The sequence below is a fragment of the Gobius niger genome (genome assembly GCF_951799975.1).
Source record: "Gobius niger genome assembly, chromosome: 6".
Lineage (NCBI taxonomy): Eukaryota > Metazoa > Chordata > Actinopteri > Gobiiformes > Gobiidae > Gobius > Gobius niger.
In genome coordinates, this window is record NC_136857.1 from 38,621,758 (window position 1) to 38,638,785 (window position 17,028).

Genomic DNA, 17,028 nt, shown 5'->3' on the forward strand with positions numbered 1-17,028 from the left:
CAAATCAACAAGCCTGGCTCCGTGTGTGATCATTGTTAAACGGTTCTTTATGTGTGTGGTGGTTTTATTGACTTTATTTGTGCATATTTCTCGTTTTCACGTGATGACTCGAGGTTTAGCTTAGCATTAGCTTTCTCCGGAGGCTCTGTGCATCATCAAGGCCCAGCGCAGAACCAGACACTGAAATAAGTGTTCTTGTCACCGGTTTGAATCCTGGGTGTTTCGGTAACAGAAACACTGATGTGTCTTTGTAAAAGTCTGCTGTGGCTCCGGTTCACAACACATGAAGCTAATCCTCCATGATGACTCTGTTTACATCTTAGGGCTGGACACTGTGGGGAGGGGGTTCTGCTGAGGACCAGTGGTTGGTTACTCGGCTGGTGACGAAAGGTCGGAGGCGTATCCTGGAGGTGGGGGCGTTCCTAGGAGGACTCAGGCAAACCTATCCCTAAAATGGCCGCCATCAGAGTTTTTACAGATTACTCAGAAATACGTGAATGTGCCAAGGCAACACTTCAGCCATGTTTTTAATGAGGGAGTGACAGAATAACATGATGTAAAGCTTGAAAAAGTCCATTTTGCATAATACCCCCCCTTTAATGGAAACATACGGCTCCTTTAAGTTTATTTACACTCTTCAGATGCAGCCTGATTCTCCTAAGACTGATCCTGTCCTTCCCTCCTCCCCTCTTCTCCATCCTGCTCTTGAGTCCACCCCTCTCTCCCCATCTCTCGTCTTCCCTGTCCTCTCTCTCCCTTCTCCCCCTCTCTCTCCCCTCTCTCTCCCCTCTCACTCCCCTCTCTCTCCCTTCTCCCCCTCTCTCTCCCTTCTCCCCCTCTCTCTCTCCCTTCTCCCCCTCTCTCCCCCCTCTCTCCCCTCTCTCCCCTCTCACTCCCCTCTCTCCCCCCTCTCTCCTGCAGAGACTCGGGGGAGGTCTTTCTTGTGGTCTGTGTGTGAAGTTTGTCAGGACATTCCTCCTCCTCTGAGCGCGTGCAGAACAGATCAGGGAAACTCAGCAGCAGCGAGAGAGACAAAGGTAAGACACGTTTTTAATCTGCTTTTAGACTTTTTAACGAAACTAACAAAGAGCTCAGTCTGGTCTGACCCAGAGCTCAGTCTGACCAGACCCAGAGCTCAGTCTGGTCAGACTGAGCTCTGGGTCAGACTGAGCTCTGGGTCTGACCAGACCCAGAGCTCAGTCTGGTCAGACCCAGAGCTCAGTCTGACCCAGAGCTCAGTCTGGTCAGACTGAGCTCTGGGTCAGACTGAGCTCTGGGTCTGACCAGACCCAGAGCTCAGTCTGGTCAGACCCAGAGCTCAGTCTGACCCAGAGCTCAGTCTGGTCGGACCCAGAGCTCAGTCTGACCAGACCCAGAGCTCAGTCTGATCAGACCCAGAGCTCAGTCTGACCCAGAGCTCAGTCTGACCAGACCCGGAGCTCAGTCTGACCCAGAGCTCAGTCTGACCAGACCCGGAGCTCAGTCTGACCCAGAGCTCAGTCTGATCAGACCCAGAGCTCAGTCAGACCCAGAGCTCAGTCTGACCAGACCCGGAGCTCAGTCTGACCCAGAGCTCAGTCTGACCAGACCCGGAGCTCAGTCTGACCCAGAGCTCAGTCTGACCCAGAGCTCAGTCTGACCAGACCCAGAGCTCAGTCTGACCCAGAGCTCAGTCTGGTCAGACCCAGAGCTCAGTCTGACCCAGAGTCCAGATCTGAGGGAACCCGGCCTCAGGCTGAGCTTTAAGGCGTCTTTACAAAGTTTACAACAACTTCTGACTCTGCCTTTGACATGTGCTAGACCAGGTTTAGTCCAGGTTTAGACCTAATGTAGACCTTGTTTTGTCCTATAGGTTATTCCTCTTTTATTCCATGTTTAGTCCAGGTTTAGTTCTTATAGTTGACCTGGTTTCGTTCCATGTTTAGTCCACATTTGGTCCAAGTTTTGTCCTGGTTTATGCCTGTTTTCGTCCATCATCAAGTGGCCTTGTTTCAGTCCCAGTGTAGTCCCAGTTTAGTGCAGGTTTAGTTCTATAGTTGACCTTGCTTAATCCATGTTTAGTCCTGTTTTAGTCCTTGTTTAGCCCTTGTTTAGCCCTTGTTTAGCCCTTGTTTAGCCCTTGTTTAGACCTTGTTTAGCCCTTGTTTTGTCCTGGTTTAGCCCTTGTTTAGACCTTGTTTAGCCCTTGTTTAGCCCTGGTTTAGACGTTGTTTAGCCCTGGTTTAGACCTTGTTTAGCCCTGGTTTAGCCCTTGTTTAGACCTGGTTTAGCCCTTGTTTAGACCTTGTTTAGCCCTTGTTTTGTCCTGGTTTAGCCCTTGTTTAGACCTTGTTTAGCCCTTGTTTAGCCCTTGTTTAGCCCTTGTTTAGACCTTGTTTAGCCCTTGTTTTGTCCTGGTTTAGCCCTTGTTTAGACCTTGTTTAGCCCTTGTTTAGCCCTGGTTTAGACGTTGTTTAGCCCTGGTTTAGACCTTGTTTAGCCCTGGTTTAGCCCTTGTTTAGCCCTTGTTTAGCCCTTGTTTAGCCCTTGTTTAGATCTTGTTTAGCCCTTGTTTAGCCCTTGTTTAGCCCTTGTTTAGACCTTGTTTAGCCCTTGTTTAGCCCTTGTTTAGCCCTTGTTTAGCCCTTGTTAGGATCTTGTTTAGCCCTTGTTTAGCCCTTGTTTAGACCTTGTTTAGTCCTGGTTTAGACCTTGTTTAGCCCTTGTTTAGCCCTTGTTTAGCCCTTGTTTAGCCCTTGCTAGGATCTTGTTTAGCCCTTGTTTAGCCCTTGTTTAGACCTTGTTTAGTCCTGGTTTAGACCTTGTTTAGCCCTTGTTTAGCCCTTGTTTAGCCCTTGTTTAGCCCTTGTTTAGACCTTGTTTAGTCCAGGTTTAGACCTTGTTTAGCCCTGGTTTAGCCCTTGTTTTGATCTTGTTTAGCCCTTGTTTAGACCTTGTTTAGCCCTTGTTTTGATCTTGTTTAGCCCTTGTTTAGACCTTGTTTTGACCTGGTTTAGCCCTGGTTTAGACCTTGTTTAGACCTTGTTTAGCCCTTGTTTAGCCCTTGTTTAGCCCTTGTTTAGTCCTGGTTTAGACCTTGTTTAGCCCTTGTTTAGCCCTTGTTTAGCCCTTGTTTAGCCCTGGTTTAGACCTTGTTTAGCCCTTGTTTAGCCCTTGTTTAGCCCTTGTTTACACCTTGTTTAGCCCTTGTTTAGTCCTGGTTTAGCCCTGGTTTAGACCTTGTTTAGCCCAGGTTTAGCCCTGGTTTAGCCCTGGTTTAGCCCTGGTTTAGACCTTGTTTAGCCCTGGTTTAGACCTTGTTTAGCCCTGGTTTAGCCCTGGTTTAGCCCTTGTTTAGCCCTTGTTTAGACCTTGTTTAGTCCTGGTTTAGACCTTGTTTAGCCCTTGTTTAGCCCTTGTTTAGCCCTGGTTTAGCCCTTGTTTAGCCCTTGTTTAGCCCTGGTTTAATCTTGGTTTAGACCTTGTTTAGACCTGGTTTAGCCCTTGTTTAGCCCTGGTTTAGCCCTTGTTTAGCCCTTGTTTAGCCCTGGTTTAGCCCTTGTTTAGTCCTTGTTTGGCCCTGGTTTAGCCCTGGTTTAGCCCTTGTTTAGCCCTGGTTTAGCCCTGGTTTGAGCTGCAGGCTCTGGCTCCTGCTGAAGCTCCTGGAGCAGATGTTTTGTCACTTATCACATCTGGAACATTCCTCTCTGTGATAAACGGCCCAGCATACAAACATGAACTGAGAACATAAACTTCTTTCTCCTCCAGATCCTGATGGAGCCGGTTCCTCTGCTCTGACCGCCCTCAGATCCAACATGGCCGCCGGTTCCTCTGCTCTGACCGCCCTCAGATCCAACATGGCCGCTCTCCTGTGGGCGTGTCTGTGGGCGTGTCTGGGCGGCGGCCTCGCGTTCGTGGACGTGCGCCCCCTGCAGGTGACCAGGGGCCGCTCCGCCTTCGTCACTCCTCAGCACCTGAACATCCGCGCCGCCCCGGGCGCCGACTGCAAGGCCGAGGTCGTCCTCAACGAGCCAATCACGCTGCGGGTGGGCGGAGTCACGCCGCAGGTTAGAAACACAGTAAATCAATACATAAATATCGCAAAAAAATCGCAACTAAAATGTGAAAAATACGATGAAAAAGTGAGAGGAATCATCTTAGATCTTAGCTTTCAAATGAGGCATTAAACTGACGTAGGCTTTAAGGCCAGTTTTTAGATTTGGGTAAAGCTGCAGAGGAGAAATCGTGCTTTAGGAGGAATAAAAACATCACAAATTCTTATTTCTGTCCCAGTTTTCCATGTGGAATATCATGGATGAGAAAACTCAGCTGAATGATGATTCACCTGCGATGTCAGAGTCCTTTTGGATTCTCTGGGGTTCCACAGGAATCCATCCTCGGCCCGGACCTGTTCTCCCTTCACATGGTTCCACCTTCACGCTGATAACGTCCAGGTCTAATCACCGATGCTCCTCAGCTCGGCCTCTGCTCGTGACTCCACCACTGCCTCTCAGATGATTGACTCTGATCCACCTGGACAAACATCTCAAGCAGATGTTCAGATCTGTCCCTCAGGGGTCATGGGAGTCGTCTGACAAGTTAAATTACACCATGGTCTGGGTGAATACTGGATTCTGATTGGCTGGTGCATTATTTTGGTATAACCGCACACGTAGTCCGGTAGTTAAATCACTGGGATGTCACTCCGCTGTGGTGTCGCCATAGCTACGCCTGACACAGCTGAATCAGATAAAGGCGTAATTAGTGACTGACAGGAACGTATGAGATGGATTTAGTGTTTGCTAAATGTTTGTAGAGGAGAGTGAGCAGCTAGGTTAGCTACTGTTATTATACGGCTCTTCACAACGTAAGTAGAAGCTCCGTTGATTTGAATGGGATTTCCCAACGTTCTACCGGTCATTATTTTCTGATAAAGGACCTCTGAGAAAAATAATGACCGCTGCCAATGGCAACGGAGTTCGTGCTTTCATATCACTCCGCGCGTACGTAGTAGCGGCATGGATAGCGGACACTATCTGTTCCCGTCACTGCGAGAGAAGTCGGGGAATCGCTCGTGAAGTTAGCGTGAGTCTGACTTTCAACTTACCTAGAGATTCACCACCATTCCTCCACTCCAACTGCGCCTTCAACTAAGTAGCTAGGCTAGCTACTAGCCTTGCTGCTTCTAGCCTAGCAAAACGTTGCCTAGCAACGCGCAAACTTTTGGGAACTATTTGTCGCGGAAGTCATTAAATAAACCTTTCGACCTTCATAAAAGCGTACGAAGTTTATGTTGTGTGTTCAGTTGGCAAATGGCCGTATAATAAGCGGGATAATGTATAGAACGCTGGTCATTATCGGGAAAATAAGCACCTTCAGGGCGAAACAAGACCCCTCCGCTTCGCGTCGGGGTCCGGTTCGCCCTGTCGGTGCTTATTTTCCCGATAATGACCAGCGTTCTATACATTATCCCTTACTTAATAACATATGAGCTTTACATTTCTATTGGAAACGGTTAAGGCTATTCATCATTTTCAGGCGTACATAAAATGATCCTGCATTGAAGCATATTTGTCTGGATTAGTAAAGTCAAACATAAAAGAAAAGTTTGAGTTGGGGGGGCCCAGGTGTGAGCGACTCCACCGCAGCTGTTTCCATAAACAGTTGAGCTGGTTGAGCTAGCTAGCTTTAGCTTCAGGTTAAACCTTGTAAAAGGTAAATAACTCCTGCCCACGAGTGCCGCATATCGGTGTTTCCTTCCAGGGAAAAGTGTTTCCGGGTTAGTCCTGTTGTGTTGTGATTCTGTGCTGATGTTGTGTCGTTGAGCCTGACTGAGATCCTCGTAATAGCTGCGGAGAATGACTCGCTCTGAGACCAGCCTTCAGTGACCGGCTAATAACCCACACAAAATAGTCCCGTAGTCTGGCAGATTTAGTGAGTTTAGTCAATGAAAAACACATTTATTATAAATGTTAGGTTTGTGGGACCCTGGTATAAGCGGATTAAACAACGAGGAGCCGCGTTAGACGTTATAATGCAGGAGGAACAACACTGTGTCGGGCGTTAGAACCGGCTAGTGCGGCTCCCAGGTGTTTAGTCCTTACTTAACATACAGTGACTGCAGTTTCCTTGTGTTCCAGATGTTTGACTGCAGTTTCCCTTGTGTTCCAGATGTTTGACTGCAGTTTCCCTTGTGTTCCAGATGTTTGACTGCAGTTTCCCTTGTGTTCCAGATGTTTGACTGCAGTTTCCTTGTGTTCCAGATGTTTGACTGCAGTTTCCTTGTGTTCCAGATGTTTGACTGCAGTTTCCTTGTGTTCCAGATGTTTGACTGCAGTTTCCTTGTGTTCCAGATGTTTGACTGCAGTTACCTTGTGTTCCAGATGTTTGACTGCAGTTTCCTTGTGTTCCAGATGTTTGACTGCAGTTTCCCTTGTGTTCCAGATGTTTGACTGCAGTTTCCTTGTGTTCCAGATGTTTGACTGCAGTTTCCCTTGTGTTCCAGATGTTTGACTGCAGTTTCCTTGTGTTCCAGATGTTTGACTGCAGTTTCCCTTGTGTTCCAGATGTTTGACTGCAGTTTCCTTGTGTTCCAGATGTTTGACTGCAGTTTCCCTTGTGTTCCAGATGTTTGACTGCAGTTTCCCTTGTGTTCCAGATGTTTGACTGCAGTTTCCTTGTGTTCCAGATGTTTGACTGCAGTTTCCCTTGTGTTCCAGGTGTTTGACTGCAGTTTCCTTGTGTTCCAGATGTTTGACTGCAGTTTCCTTGTGTTCCAGATGTTTGACTGCAGTTTCCTGGAGGACGAGGTGGTGTATGAACACAGTGGGAGCCCTCTGCTGCAGGAGGACTCGGTGCTGATCCGTGTCTACAGCTTCAGCTCGTCCCAGACCGTGGTCCAGACCGTGGTCCAGACCGTGGTCCAGACCGTGGTCCTGCCGGTCCTCGTGGTGGAGCCGCTGTCTCCGCTCGTCTCCTTTACTCCTCTTTTAGTGCCGGTGTTTCTGGGTTTGTCCAACGCCATCGACGCCTCAGTGCTGCAGATCCACGCGCCCCCGGACCAGAGCTGCTCCGTCAGGTTACTGCAGGTCCAGGTCCCCACGGCGGGTCAGCTGGTCGCCGTCGACAACGCCCCCAACAACGGCACCGACCAGACAGGTACGAACCGCTCTTTACGATGTTTATTCTGTGACATTTTGTTTGAGCTGGAGATTTATCCAGGAAGTAACACTTTACGATGTGTCTCCAGCAGAAGTTAAAATCTTCAAACGATTCCTGGTCTGTGTCTCTTACAGACTGCTCTGGGAACAGTCCGTGTCTGGACCGGACTCGGCCCGTGGTCTTCCTGAAGTCCAGCTGTGAGGACTTCCTCAGGTCTGGACTGAGGTACCAGCACCTGAGCCCGCCGTCGCCCCCTACAGACTACATCCCTCTGAGCGTGGAGCTGAGGGAGCGCGGCACCAGGAGGCGGAGCCAGGTGAGAACCAGGAAGTGCTTATAAAATAATCACCTAATCCACACGGCACCAGGAGGCGGAGCCAGGTCAGAACCAGGAAGTGTTTATAAAATAATCACCTAAACGACGCGGCACCAGGAGGCGGAGCCAGGTCAGAACCAGGAAGTGTTTATAAAATAATCACCTAAACGACGCGGCACCAGGAGGCGGAGTCAGGTCAGAACCAGGAAGTGTTTATAAAATAATCACCTAAACTACGCGGCACCAGGAGGCGTAGCCAGGTGAGAACCAGGAAGTGTTTATAAAATAATCACCTAAACGATGCGGCACCAAGAGGCGGAGCCAGGTCAGAACCAGGAAGTGCTTATAAAATAATCACCTAAACTACGCGGCACCAGGAGGCGGAGCCAGGTCAGAACCAGGAAGTGTTTATAAAATAATCACCTAAACAACGTGGCACCAGGAGGCGGAGTCAGGTGAGAACCAGGAAGTGGTTATAAAATAATCACCTAAACGGTGCGGCACCAGGAGGCGGAGCCAGGTCAGAACCACAAAGTGCTTATAAAATAATCACCTAAACGACACGGCACCAGGAGGCGGAGTCAGGTCAGAACCACAAAGTGCTTATAAAATAATCACCTAAACGACGCGGCACCAGGAGGCGGAGCCAGGTCAGAACCAGGAAGTGCTTATAAAATAATCAAGTAAACGATGTGGCACCAGGAGGCGGAGCCAGGTCAGAACCAGGAAGTGCTTATAAAATAATCACCTAAACAACGCGGCACCAGGAGGCGGAGCCAGGTCAGAACCAGGAAGTGTTTATAAAATAATCAAGTAAACGATGTGGCACCAGGAGGCGGAGCCAGGTCAGAACCAGGAAGTGTTTATACAATAATCACCTAAACCACGCGGCACCAGGAGGCGGAGCCAGGTCAGAACCAGGAAGTGTTTATAAAATAATCACCTGAACCACGCGGCACCAAGAGGCGGAGCCAGGTCAGAAACAAGAAGTGTTTATAAAATAATCACCTAAACGACGCGGCACCAGGAGGCGGAGCCAGGTCAGAACCAGGAAGTGTTTATAAAATAATCACCTAAACCACGCGGCACCAGGAGGCGGAGCCAGGTCAGAAACAGGAAGTGCTTATAAAATAATCACCTAAACGACGCGGCATCAGGAGGCGGAGCCAGGTCAGAAACAGGAAGTGTTTATAAAATAATCACTTAAACGATGCGGCACCAGGAGGCGGAGCCAGGTCAGAACCAGGAAGTGTTTATAAAATAATCACCTAAACGATTCGGCACCAGGAGGCGGAGCCAGGTCAGAACCAGGAAGTGTTTATAAAATAATCACCTAAACGACGCGGCATCAGGAGGCGGAGCCAGGTGAGAACCAGGAAGTGTTTATAAAATAATCACCTAAACCACGCGGCACCAGGAGGCGGAGCCAGGTGAGAACCAGGAAGTGTTTATAAAATAATCACCTAAACGACGCGGCATCAGGAGGCGGAGCCAGGTGAGAACCAGGAAGTGTTTATAAAATAATCACCTAAACAACGCGGCACCAGGAGGCGGAGCCAGGTCAGAACCAGGAAGTGTTTATAAAATAATCACCTAAACAACGCGGCACCAGGAGGCGGAGCCAGGTCAGAACCAGGAAGTGTTTATAAAATAATCACCTAAACAACAAGGCACCAAGAGGCGGAGCCAGGTCAGAACCAGGAAGTGTTTATAAAATAATCACCTAAACGACGCGGCACCAGGAGGCGGAGCCAGGTCAGAACCAGGAAGTGCTTATAAAAAAATCACCTAAACAACGCGGCACCAGGAGGCGGAGTCAGGTCAGAACCAGGAAGTGCTTATAAAATAATCACCTAAACGACGCGGCACCAGGAGGCGGAGTCAGGTCAGAACCAGGAAGTGCTTATAAAATAATCAAGTAAACGACGCGGCACCAGGAGGCGGAGCCAGGTGAGAACCAGGAAGTGCTTATAAAATAATCACCTAAACCACGCGGCACCAGGAGGCGGAGCCAGGTCAGAACCAGGGAGTGCTTATAAAATAATCACCTAAACGACGCGGCATCAGGAGGCGGAGCCAGGTCAGAACCAGGAAGTGTTTATAAAATAATCACCTAAACCACGCGGCACCAGGAGGCGGAGCCAGGTCAGAACCAGGGAGTGCTTATAAAATAATCACCTAAACGACGCGGCACCAGGAGGCGGAGCCAGGTCAGAACCAGGAAGTGCTTATAAAATAATCACCTAAACCACGCGGCACCAGGAGGCGGAGCCAGGTCAGAACCAGGAAGTGTTTATAAAATAATCACCTAAACGACGCGGCATCAGGAGGCGGAGCCAGGTGAGAACCAGGAAGTGTTTATAAAATAATCACCTAAACCACGCGGCACCAGGAGGCGGAGCCAGGTGAGAACCAGGAAGTGTTTATAAAATAATCACCTAAACGACGCGGCATCAGGAGGCGGAGCCAGGTGAGAACCAGGAAGTGTTTATAAAATAATCACCTAAACAACGCGGCACCAGGAGGCGGAGCCAGGTCAGAACCAGGAAGTGTTTATAAAATAATCACCTAAACAACGCGGCACCAGGAGGCGGAGCCAGGTCAGAACCAGGAAGTGTTTATAAAATAATCACCTAAACAACAAGGCACCAAGAGGCGGAGCCAGGTCAGAACCAGGAAGTGTTTATAAAATAATCACCTAAACGACGCGGCACCAGGAGGCGGAGCCAGGTCAGAACCAGGAAGTGCTTATAAAATAATCACCTAAACAACGCGGCACCAGGAGGCGGAGTCAGGTCAGAACCAGGAAGTGCTTATAAAATAATCACCTAAACGACGCGGCACCAGGAGGCGGAGTCAGGTCAGAACCAGGAAGTGCTTATAAAATAATCAAGTAAACGACGCGGCACCAGGAGGCGGAGCCAGGTGAGAACCAGGAAGTGCTTATAAAATAATCACCTAAACGACGCGGCACCAGGAGGCGGAGCCAGGTGAGAACCAGGAAGTGTTTATAAAATAATCACCTAAACAACGCGGCACCAAGAGGCGGAGCCAGGTCAGAACCAGGAAGTGTTTATAAAATAATCACCTAAACGACGCGGCACCAAGAGGCGGAGCCAGGTGAGAACCAGGAAGTGTTTATAAAATAATCACCTAAACAACGCGGCACCAGGAGGCGGAGTCAGGTCAGAACCAGGAAGTGCTTATAAAATAATCACCTAAACGACGCGGCACCAGGAGGCGGAGCCAGGTCAGAACCAGGAAGTGCTTATAAAATAATCACCTAAACAACGCGGCACCAGGAGGCGGAGTCAGGTCAGAACCAGGAAGTGCTTATAAAATAATCACCTAAACGACGCGGCACCAGGAGGCGGAGCCAGGTCAGAACCAGGAAGTGCTTATAAAATAATCAAGTAAACGACGCGGCACCAGGAGGCGGAGCCAGGTGAGAACCAGGGAGTGTTTATAAAATAATCACCTAAACCACACGGCACCAAGAGGCGGAGCCAGGTCAGAACCAGGAAGTGCTTATAAAATAATCAAGTAAACGATGCGGCACCAGGAGGCGGAGCCAGGTCAGAACCAGGAAGTGCTTATAAAATAATCACCTAAACCATGCGGCACCAAGAGGCGGAGCCAGGTGAGAACCAGGAAGTGTTTATGAAATAATCCCGCCTTCAAACCTGGAGCGTCGGCAGGACAGTTTGTATGATGTGTGATAATCACGGAGCAGGAGAAGCGTAGCTTTGATTGGATTAGACGTGAGGTGAGACTTTTCTGCATGGGCGTAGGTTTGCGTGGGGACAATGGGGACAAGTCTCCACCAATATTTCAAGATGGCCAAGTTGTCCCCACCATCTTCACGTGGAGATCTTCACATCGTGTGATCTTGACTCAGATGTGGCTCTTTAGGTTTGGGAGAGGAAAGTGTCTCCAAACCTTCGCCCGTGCTTTTCCTGAACAGTCAGAGAGAAAAGGAAGTTCACTTTAAGGTTCATGATGACAAGAAGCTACAATCTGATACACAAAATGACTCAGATACATATAAGGCACAGTAACCCCCCTTTTTGTTGCTCTCAGTGTTCTTTTTTCAGATTTGGGTAATGCCAAACTGCATAAATATATTAGAATGTTTCCCAAAAGTGTCCCAGTTCACCTGCTTCACTCCTTGTTCCTCTGCAATGATCTGCGGTGACTGTGATGTTCTCTGACCGAACTCTGTGCTTCTATAAAAGTATCTGAGCTCTCGTCTCGTCTCGTCTCGTCGCTCACACGTTGGGCTCCGTCTCATTATCCTCTTTATTCGCTTCCTCCTGCGTCTGCACTTCCTTCACAACTGGCCTGAACTCCAGCCAAAATCACACCTTTCCGCGCCGCTAACACCGAGCTAACACGCGGCTAACACGCGGCTAACGAGCTCCAGCGCGAACGAACAAACAACGCTAACGAGGCTAACGGCGGCGACGTGTCACAAACAGACGCAGAGACGCCGGTGCCAGGATGTTCACCGAGGTTTTGCCAAGACGGAGGTTTTATTTGGAGTTCACAGGTTTCAAAACTGTGGAACAAGAACTAACAAGAACAATGTGGAACTTCTGCTGCAGGAAACGGACATAAATACATGTTTTACTGAGTATGTTTTCGTCTAAAAGGAAGACGTTTTATTTAGAGATGGGCAAGTTTATCTGTCATATATATATGTCATATATATGTCAAGAAACATGGAAAACATGTGGGGAAAGTGAGTGTGATGGGGAAAGATCGGAGTTTAAAATATTAAGGTTCAGGTCCCAGAAAGAAGTCCATGAGAAGATGTGAAAACAAACATTAAAAGCAGGTACGATAGTGAATCATTTTACTTTTATATCAATATATCCCCCTCCTTTAACAATGTCCAGGCGGAGTCCCTGTGTGTACGTTGCTATTGTACATGTTTTGGTTTCCAGGCAGAGTCCCCGTGTGTATGTTGCTATTGTACATGTTTTGGTTTCCAGGCGGAGTCCCCGTGTGTATGTTGCTATTGTACATGTTTTGTTTTCCAGGCGGAGTCCCTGTGTGTACGTTGCTATTGTACATGTTTTGGTTTCCAGGCGGAGTCCCTGTGTGTACGTTGCTATTGTACATGTTTTGGTTTCCAGGCAGAGTCCCTGTGTGTATGTTGCTATTGTACATGTTTTGGTTTCCAGGCGGAGTCCCTGTGTGTACGTTACTATTGTACATGTTTTAGTTTCCAGGCGGAGTCCCTGTGTGTATGTTGCTATTGTACATGTTTTGGTTTCCAGGCAGAGTCCCTGTGTGTACGTTGCTATTGTACATGTTTTGGTTTCCAGGCGGAGTCCCTGTGTGTACGTTACTATTGTACATGTTTTAGTTTCCAGGCGGAGTCCCTGTGTGTATGTTGCTATTGTACATGTTTTGGTTTCCAGGCAGAGTCCCTGTGTGTACGTTACTATTGTACATGTTTTGTTTTCCAGGCGGAGTCCCTGTGTGTACGTTACTATTGTACATGTTTTGGTTTCCAGGCAGAGTCCCTGTGTGTATGTTGCTATTGTACATGTTTTGGTTTCCAGGCGGAGTCCCTGTGTGTACGTTGCTATTGTACATGTTTTGTTTTCCAGGCGGAGTCCCTGTGTGTACGTTACTATTGTACATGTTTTGGTTTCCAGGCAGAGTCCCTGTGTGTATGTTGCTATTGTACATGTTTTGGTTTCCAGGCGGAGTCCCTGTGTGTATGTTGCTATTGTACATGTTTTGGTTTCCAGGCAGAGTCCCTGTGTGTATGTTGCTATTGTACATGTTTTGGTTTCCAGGCGGAGTCCCTGTGTGTACGTTGCTATTGTACATGTTTTGGTTTCCAGGCGGAGTCCCTGTGTGTATGTTGCTATTGTACATGTTTTGGTTTCCAGGCGGAGTCCCTGTGTGTACGTTACTATTGTACATGTTTTGGTTTCCAGGCGGAGTCCCCGTGTGTACGTTACTATTGTACATGTTTTGGTTTCCAGGCGGAGTCCCCCTGTGTATGTTGCTATTGTACATGTTTTGGTTTCCAGGCAGAGTCCCTGTGTGTATGTTGCTATTGTACATGTTTTGGTTTCCAGGCGGAGTCCCTGTGTGTATGTTGCTATTGTACATGTTTTGGTTTCCAGGTGGAGTCCCTGTGTGTATGTTACTATTGTACATGTTTTGGTTTCCAGGCGGAGTCCCAGTGTGTATATTACTATTGTACATGTTTTGGTTTCCAGGCGGAGTCCCCGTGTGTATATTACTATTGTACATGTTTTGGTTTCCAGGCGGAGTCCCCGTGTGTATGTTACTATTGTACATGTTTTGGTTTCCAGGCGGAGTCCCTGTGTGTATGTTACTATTGTACATGTTTTGGTTTCCAGGCGGAGTCCCAGTGTGTATATTACTATTGTACATGTTTTGGTTTCCAGGCGGAGTCCCTGTGTGTATGTTACTATTGTACATGTTTTGGTTTCCAGGCAGAGTCCCTGTGTGTATGTTGCTATTGTACATGTTTTGGTTTCCAGGCGGAGTCCCTGTGTGTATGTTACTATTGTACATGTTTTGGTTTCCAGGCGGAGTCCCTGTGTGTACGTTACTATTGTACATGTTTTGGTTTCCAGGCGGAGTCCCTGTGTGTATGTTACTATTGTACATGTTTTGGTTTCCAGGCAGAGTCCCTGTGTGTATGTTGCTATTGTACATGTTTTGGTTTCCAGGCGGAGTCCCTGTGTGTATGTTACTATTGTACATGTTTTGTTTTCCAGGCGGAGTCCCTGTGTGTATATTACTATTGTACATGTTTTGGTTTCCAGGCGGAGTCCCTGTGTGTATGTTGCTATTGTACATGTTTTGGTTTCCAGGCGGAGTCCCTGTGTGTATGTTGCTATTGTACATGTTTTGGTTTCCAGGCAGAGTCCCTGTGTGTACGTTGCTATTGTACATGTTTTGGTTTCCAGGCGGAGTCCCTGTGTGTATGTTGCTATTGTACATGTTTTGGTTTCCAGGCAGAGTCCCTGTGTGTATGTTGCTATTGTACATGTTTTGGTTTCCAGGCGGAGTCCCTGTGTGTACGTTACTATTGTACATGTTTTAGTTTCCAGGCGGAGTCCCTGTGTGTATGTTGCTATTGTACATGTTTTGGTTTCCAGGCAGAGTCCCTGTGTGTACGTTGCTATTGTACATGTTTTAGTTTCCAGGCAGAGTCCCTGTGTGTATGTTGCTATTGTACATGTTTTGGTTTCCAGGCGGAGTCCCTGTGTGTACGTTGCTATTGTACATGTTTTGGTTTCCAGGCGGAGTCCCTGTGTGTATGTTGCTATTGTACATGTTTTGTTTTCCAGGCGGAGTCCCTGTGTGTATGTTGCTATTGTACATGTTTTGGTTTCCAGGCGGAGTCCCTGTGTGTACGTTGCTATTGTACATATTTTGTTTTCCAGGCGGAGTCCCTGTGTGTACGTTGCTATTGTACATGTTTTGGTTTCCAGGCGGAGTCCCCGTGTGTATGTTGCTATTGTACATGTTTTGGTTTCCAGGCGGAGTCCCTGTGTGTATGTTGCTCTATTGTACCTGTTTTGGTTTCCAGGCGGAGTCCCTGTGTGTACGTTACTATTGTACATGTTTTGGTTTCCAGGCGGAGTCCCTGTGTGTATGTTGCTATTGTACATGTTTTGGTTTCCAGGCGGAGTCCCTGTGTGTACGTTGCTATTGTACATATTTTGTTTTCCAGGCGGAGTCCCTGTGTGTACGTTGCTATTGTACATGTTTTGGTTTCCAGGCGGAGTCCCTGTGTGTATGTTGCTATTGTACATGTTTTGTTTTCCAGGCGGAGTCCCTGTGTGTATGTTGCTATTGTACATGTTTTGGTTTCCAGGCGGAGTCCCTGTGTGTATGTTGCTATTGTACATGTTTTGGTTTCCAGGCGGAGTCCCTGTGTGTACGTTGCTATTGTACATGTTTTGTTTTCCAGGCGGAGTCCCTGTGTGTATGTTACTATTGTACATATTTTGTTTTCCAGGCGGAGTCCCTGTGTGTATGTTGCTATTGTACATGTTTTGGTTTCCAGGCGGAGTCCCTGTGTGTACGTTGCTATTGTACATGTTTTGGTTTCCAGGCGGAGTCCCTGTGTGTATGTTACTATTGTACATGTTTTGGTTTCCAGGCGGAGTCCCCGTGTGTATGTTGCTCTATTGTACATGTTTTGTTTTCCAGGCGGAGTCCCTGTGTGTATATTACTATTGTACATGTTTTGGTTTCCAGGCGGAGTCCCCGTGTGTATGTTACTATTGTACATGTTTTGGTTTCCAGGCGGAGTCCCCGTGTGTATGTTGCTATTGTACATGTTTTGGTTTCCAGGCGGAGTCCCTGTGTGTATGTTGCTATTGCACATGTTTTGGTTTCCAGGCGGAGTCCCTGTGTGTATGTTGCTATTGCACATGTTTTGGTTTCCAGGCGGAGTCCCTGTGTGTATGTTGCTATTGTACATGTTTTGGTTTCCAGGCGGAGTCCCTGTGTGTATGTTGCTATTGCACATGTTTTGGTTTCCAGGCGGAGTCCCTGTGTGTATGTTGCTATTGCACATGTTTTGGTTTCCAGGCGGAGTCCCTGTGTGTACGTTGCTATTGCACATGTTTTGGTTTCCAGGCGGAGTCCCTGTGTGTATGTTGCTATTGCACATGTTTTGGTTTCCAGGCGGAGTCCCTGTGTGTATGTTGCTATTGCACATGTTTTGGTTTCCAGGCGGAGTCCCTGTGGTTGCCGGTGCGAGTCGCCGCGGCGCTCCCGGACCAGCCGCCCAGAGCCTCCTTCATGGCGTCCTCCATCTTGGAAGTGGACCAGTTCGTGTTGACGCCGGTCACCGTGGCGACACTGGACGCAGAGGACGCCGAGACGCCGCGGGACCGTCTGGTGTTCAACGTCACGGCGCCCCCCGCAGGAGGATACCTGACGCACCTGGACGACCACACCAGGTCAGAGTCAGTGTGGTCCTTCCCCTGGTGCCTCTGGGGGGGATACAGGTGTTAAAGGGATGACTGGGGGGTTTCAGCGCCCCCTGGTGTCTCTGGGGGGGATACAGGTGTTAAAGGGATGACTGGGGGGGTTTCAGCGCCCCCTGGTGTCTCTGGGGGGGATACAGGTGTTAAAGGGATGACTGGGGGGGTTTCAGCGCCCCCTGGTGTCTCTGGGGGGGATACAGGTGTTAAAGGGATGACTGGGGGGGTTTCAGCGCCCCCTGGTGTCTCTGGACAGAAAACCACAATTTACAACTTACTAATGAATCACGGAGAAGAAGCTAGCAGGCTAACGGGCTAAGCTAACGGCGGGCTAGCGCCACAAGAGTTTCATAGTACTGCTTTAACCTCTTAACTCCCGCCTGAACCGAGAGCATTTTCTCCAGTTCAGCTTTACCCAAATCCTGTAGGCCAGTGTAACACCTCATTTGAAAGCTAAGACCTAAAACTCATGTAAATGGATCTTTTTCTTCACGTCATCTGATTTTTTTCCATCTTTTTTGGGGGGGGTTTTTCAACTCATTTTGTAACTTTTTTGTCATTTCTTTAATCAATTTT

General features: G+C 48.2%; 1 protein-coding gene across 1 annotated transcript in view; it reads left to right on the forward strand.

Moving 5' to 3' along the window:
• Window positions 1-3,805: 3,805 nt before the first annotated feature.
• frem1b (Fras1 related extracellular matrix 1b) overlaps window positions 3,806-17,028 on the forward strand; it is a gene marked incomplete at its 3' end in the record, with an annotated part of 95,584 nt that continues 82,361 nt past the window's right edge. Inside the window, 4 exon segments of the mRNA XM_079559057.1 lie at window positions 3,806-4,046; window positions 6,759-7,137; window positions 7,275-7,456; window positions 16,199-16,428. Coding sequence (XP_079415183.1) covers window positions 3,837-4,046; window positions 6,759-7,137; window positions 7,275-7,456; window positions 16,199-16,428 — 1,001 coding nt within the window. The 5' untranslated portion in view covers window positions 3,806-3,836.